Genomic DNA, 5018 nt, shown 5'->3' with positions numbered 1-5018 from the left:
CTCGACTTTGAATGAACTTGGCGTTGGTGCAATCTTTCTACATTTTTTGGTTTGGTTAATGCCTATTAGGGAGCTATGATTGCTTGTTTTGAAGTTTAATTGTAACCAGGAAACCCTTGTTTCTTGATGTGTGCCTTTTGCAATTGGCGAGTGTGTATCCGTTTCATCGGCACCTTTGTATTGGCCGGACGTGTGGTCCGGGAGGGCATCGACTGAACAAGTTCGCCTAGCACAAGAAGTTTCCTGGACCGAACACCCCTCATATAGGCCTTTTGTTGTTACTAGTAAATGTGCCCGTGCGTTGCAACGGGAGGAAAGAAAACTTCACACACCTCTAGCGACCTATCAAAAACTCTGAGGTGCAAGTCTCTATTGAACTTTCAGAGATGTACATCTCAAAAAAAAAAGAACTTTCAGAGATGTGACTTGCTGAGATAACAACCAGGTACCTTGAAGATTCTCACCAGAACACCCAAGCAAAAAAGAAGAGTATTTGATAGGATTGTGCTTTCATACACAACAATCAGGTATGTGGTTAAGCTCAAAGTAAGCTATACTGGCAGCTAATAATGATGCAAACTCCTTAGTTTCTGATCAAGCAGTACGCCTTTCCACTCCTCTATCCCTTTCAAAAGAAAAGAGAAAGATAAGGTTAAATTCAGATGTCCTGTGTTGCATTGATGATCTGGTAGATCCTTTTCCTATGCAATATCTCAAGCCATATATGATCGCTCTTACTCTGAACTGCAGAGAGCATCCCGTGTCCACACACCGAGATGCACGAGCACATGCGCGCTTGTGTGCGCCTACAACTTACCCCCTGACGGACAACTCCCGTCATGAAACCGGAGCACGGAAACTGAATTGACCAGCAGCAGAATATCAAACAGTCTAAATTCAATGCACCAGAGGAGTATGTTTTATCTCTCCCGTTGTTTCTGTCCTCACGAAATCCTCACTTCTCCTTGTCGCCATCCTCCACATCAAGTGCCCCCGACCCTTCTTTGAGGCAACACAGCAGGCAGGCAGCAGGCTGGACACAACAGCGAGAGAGGTAGAGGATTGAAGAGGGCTTCACTTCCCGGGTTTTATGGGTCGCTGAAGCTTCAATGAATGACCTGAAGAGAGAGGGAACACCAACTCTCAACATTCCAAGTAATACAAACTAAAATAAAGTAAATTCATGCACAACGATGAATCATGTGACAAAATTTTTAATCAGACCAAATGAGTATTTTATTATCAAGAAAAGGACATACAATTCCTAGTATCGTGTGTCAGTTCCGGTATACTTCATCAGTTTACTCAATAATAACATTACACCAACTTCAAAAATTAAGTACCATAGTGGAACTTAATGAAAGTATCAGAGAATAGAACAGGTCTATTGATTACGCGTACTTGATTGTTGCTCCTTCTTTACCAATAATTCCACCGCAAGAGCTATTAGGAACTACAAGTCTAAATTTAGGCCTAGCTTCAGCTTCATTGGATTCTTCACCCTGGAAAATAACAGGAGAATATCAGTTATCAAACAATGGCAACATGGTCCTACAGACATGACCATTTGCAAAACAAATTGTTTTACTTCTGATAATAGTTTCTCCAGAACCAACTCCATGGCCTTAACTACTTCGTCAAACAGTCGAGAGACCATTATGATTCTATCATTTGTACCAGGGTAAAACTCATGGCTGCGCGATAAAGTGGGTATGCTAGCAGCTATAGATTATTACAGCGACAAATTGCAAACTACACGTAATAACACCGACCCGACTGCTTTCCTAGACTATTGGCTGCAATGATTTTACTAATCATGAATAACATATTCTAGTATTAAATAAAGAAAACTTGCAGCTTGGATTCGACACAAAATTAGAGCATTGCATTTGAAACAGACATTAGGGCTGGTGTATCAATTTGGATGCTAGCCATACCATCAACTATAAATCTTCCTGCGTCTGCATCTTTCAGAAGGATACTATATTGTTGTGATACATAACAAACAATAAATCAGAAGTTAGATCCATCGGTGGATATGCTAGGATGTCTAAGGAGAATAAATTTTCCATTCATTCTATACCTTTGCAGACTCAGCTACAATTTCTGGAAGTTCAATAGCCATAACATCATTCAAAGCCTACATCCAATTTGCAACCAGAACTACCAATATAATCGGCATTTAATTATACAGTTTATGCTAAGAACCTGAGTAGCAGTAGAAAAATGAATCACCAAATGGTTATTTCACAACATTGCTCAAGCCTTAACATCATCAAAGCCGGCGACGAACTTATAACCAGAAGTACCTAGTATTATTTTATCGGCTTATGCTAAGCATCTTAGTAGCAGTAGAAAGAGTAATCGTTAAATGGTTATTTCACAAGGTTGCTCAAACTGTAAAAGGTCGTATTTCTATCAGTTCTGGACCTTCTGGTGACACCAATAAAATGTAATTTCTCGATCTAGTCTGAAGTCTATAATTGTCCATGGAAGAGAACAGAAATGTAAATAAAATTTATTATGAGCATGCTATATATTGCTTTTTGCCAGCTCATGATTCAATATGTTCAAACAGCAAAAACATGTGTTCTTTAATTCAAACTACAATGTCGAGCAAACCTACCAAAATTTATCTTTTTCTTCTTATTTTTATATTTAAATTTATATATTAATTAACTCCATGGCGTATAAATTCCCATGCTAAAGGAAGCGTTCCAAGAACCACATCACCTGCTCCCAAGTGAATGTCTTATGAATCAACAACATACATGAAGCTCGTAGCGGGTGCTCTGGAACAGGGTTTATCATCTATGAATAGAACTTCGTTAATGGTATAAGAGACTCCAGAATGGCTGCTCTGGAAAGTACTTCATGTAGGTTGCTGATCAAATAAATAATTAAACATAAAAAAATAAGAAGAGAAAGCATGGAAAAAGATGTTATTTGAGTAATTACTACCAGGCAGAAAACTCCTACTGTCCATGAATTACAGATAATTCTTATTGTACCATGAGTCATGCATGAACAAAAATCCCCTGCAAAGAACTACAGAAATACTGTAAGAACTTGTAGAAACTGAATTCATGTATTGATAGAGATCCAAAGTCCGCGAGATGATAATGAGGGAAACACCAATGGACTGAAAACATTAGCAAACATAGACGCGACAGCTTTTTGGCAAGTCCCAATTCCCAAGCCTAAATAGTAAGGAACACGTGGCTAACTACATCAACTTGTTTACCACTATTCATGTCAGGTGACACCACCATCCTCCTCGCCACGCTGCTGATTGCTAGATGTCCCCATCTCCTTGTTTTTTCTCTTGTAGGTCAATCCTCTTGTTGTAATGTTTCACGTGGCATACCAGTCCTCTCCTTGAGTTATCATCCTTGCACATCTTTACCTCCGATGCTTCCCCTCCCCATCTTATTGTTGTCAATCAACTCATCCTCAAGACTGAAAAGAGCAAACCATCGGATTATTTCCCAGAGAAATGGATTGGTCTTCTTCCCATCGGTGTCCTTCTGCTACACACGCAACTTGGACCCTTGTAGCCACTGCGTTGTGCCAGTCTCCAGAGATGGTGGCAGCAGCGCCTTGTGCTCGCCGGCGCCTCCTTTGAGACTTTCTGCCATGGTCATGGATGCCCAGAACACCGCTGTCGGAGCAGGCAAGGGAGAAGAGGCCGGGTTCTTACCATATCCGCCATTGCAAGGTAACACAACTGGACAAATCAATTACTTGCATCATGTTTCTTCTTCAGACATGGCACAACCCTTAATAGAGGAGGAGAAAGCGACCTTATGGGGTGGGTGACCGTGGTTCGGCTGGATGAATCTGCCGGCGTCGAGCTTGAGTTCGGACTCGATGAAATTCTGGTTGAGCTTGTCACCACAGGCCAAGCACACCCTCAACAATTAGCTCATGGAGCTTGGTGCAGCGTTGTGGGCCGATGACGCACGGCAATGTGGCATGGCTGGGAGGAAGGGGGTCCAGTGGGGCGCCTACCAATTAAGGAACAATAGCAGTAGCCAAAACGCAAGGAGACGCTCACCTGGGCGAGAACCGCCGCGAAGGACATCCCCAGCGGCAGCGCGAGGCCCTTGCACGTCGTCACCGGCGCCCTTGCCGTCGCCTTCGCCGCCGTCTCCTCTCCGAGCAGACAATGGTCGCGGGCGCCGCCGCAGGTGAATCCCCTTGTGCGGCCGGGAGCGCCGAGAGGCCGAGCCGGTCGAGGACGCGGAGGAGGAGGCCCTGTCGGCCTCCGGGGAGTCGCCGGCGACGTGGGCAACCCCGTCCATCGAAAGGGGGGCCGCTGGAGTTCAAGCCCCGCCGCTGGACCTCCTCCCGCACCTCGTAGATCGCCTCCACGCCATCCCCCGAGCAGGATCCGGCCCCTGCCTCGCCTCCTAGACCGGATCTGGCCGGAGATTGTCGTCGTCGCGCCCGGCATTGTCTGCATCGCAGCCCCATCTCGCTCGGAACCGGCGAGGAACGCCACCGCCATGTACTTGGAGTTGAAGCTCCGCCGCTGGACCTCCTCCCGCGCCTCCTAGATCGCTCCAGCCTCGCCTCCTCGACCGGATCTGGCCGGAGATCGCAGCCGCCGCGCCGGACATCTTCTGCATCGCGGCCAGCCTCGACCTGCAGCTCGTCTTGCTCGCCAGCAACCGAATAACAAAACACAGGGTCTTTTTTGTAAGAACGACGTATATCATATATCCACTTAAAAGGGGACTGCGGGTTGAATAACAAAAAGGACAGGGACTATTTTGCAAAATCGCTAGCGAAGACGGACGACAGAAACCCAATTTTCTTTATTATTAGGTAAAGACTAAGGAAAAGAAAAAATAAGGCCCAGTTTGGCCCAGTTTAATCTGTGACTAGAAAACCCAAATTTGGTTGTGACTAATAAAGCCTAGGTTTCGCTCAAAAAAAATAAAGCCTAGATTTTGATGTGGTGATGAATGAAATCTTGCCATGATGAAAAATTAGTGTAAAAATTACCATGATAC

General features: G+C 44.6%; 1 protein-coding gene across 6 annotated transcripts; it reads right to left on the bottom strand.

Annotated features, from left to right (window-relative positions):
- Nucleotides 1–398: 398 nt before the first annotated feature.
- Nucleotides 399–4697, bottom strand: LOC123137872 (uncharacterized). Of its 6 annotated transcripts, none has more exons than XR_006468570.1 (4): nucleotides 2084–4697; nucleotides 1938–1981; nucleotides 1402–1502; nucleotides 399–1118 (listed from the first exon to the last, which is right to left on the bottom strand). XR_006468570.1 is itself a non-coding variant. In XM_044557727.1 (3 exons), exons 1-3 carry the CDS (start codon nucleotides 4508–4510, stop codon nucleotides 956–958), a joined length of 717 nt encoding a protein of 238 aa, XP_044413662.1. In that variant the 5' UTR covers nucleotides 4511–4696; the 3' UTR covers nucleotides 399–955. The 6 variants fall into 6 exon arrangements, 1 of the variants encoding a protein (XP_044413662.1); XR_006468566.1 differs by lacking the exon at nucleotides 1938–1981 and having other exon boundaries at nucleotides 399–625; nucleotides 739–1118; nucleotides 4058–4696; XR_006468569.1 differs by having other exon boundaries at nucleotides 1402–1981.
- Nucleotides 4698–5018: the final 321 nt, after the last annotated feature.

Source organism: Triticum aestivum, chromosome 6B (assembly GCF_018294505.1).
Source record: "Triticum aestivum cultivar Chinese Spring chromosome 6B, IWGSC CS RefSeq v2.1, whole genome shotgun sequence".
NCBI classification, from domain to species: domain Eukaryota; kingdom Viridiplantae; phylum Streptophyta; class Magnoliopsida; order Poales; family Poaceae; genus Triticum; species Triticum aestivum.
Note: the sequence above shows the minus strand (reverse complement) of the source record. Positions and strands in the feature narration are given on the sequence as shown.

Excerpts from the sequence above, each read along its gene's own strand:
- LOC123137872 (XM_044557727.1), bottom strand. The coding sequence starts at position 4,510 with ATGGCGGTGGCGTTCCTCGCCGGTTCCGAGCGAGATGGGGCTGCGATG. Across the intron at positions 1,503-4,057 it reads TCGCGGCGGTTCTCGCCCAG|GGTGAAGAATCCAATGAAGC; the intron begins GTGAGCGTCTCC and ends GTTATTTTCCAG. Across the intron at positions 1,119-1,401 it reads AAAGAAGGAGCAACAATCAA|GTCATTCATTGAAGCTTCAG; the intron begins GTACGCGTAATC and ends CTCTCTCTTCAG.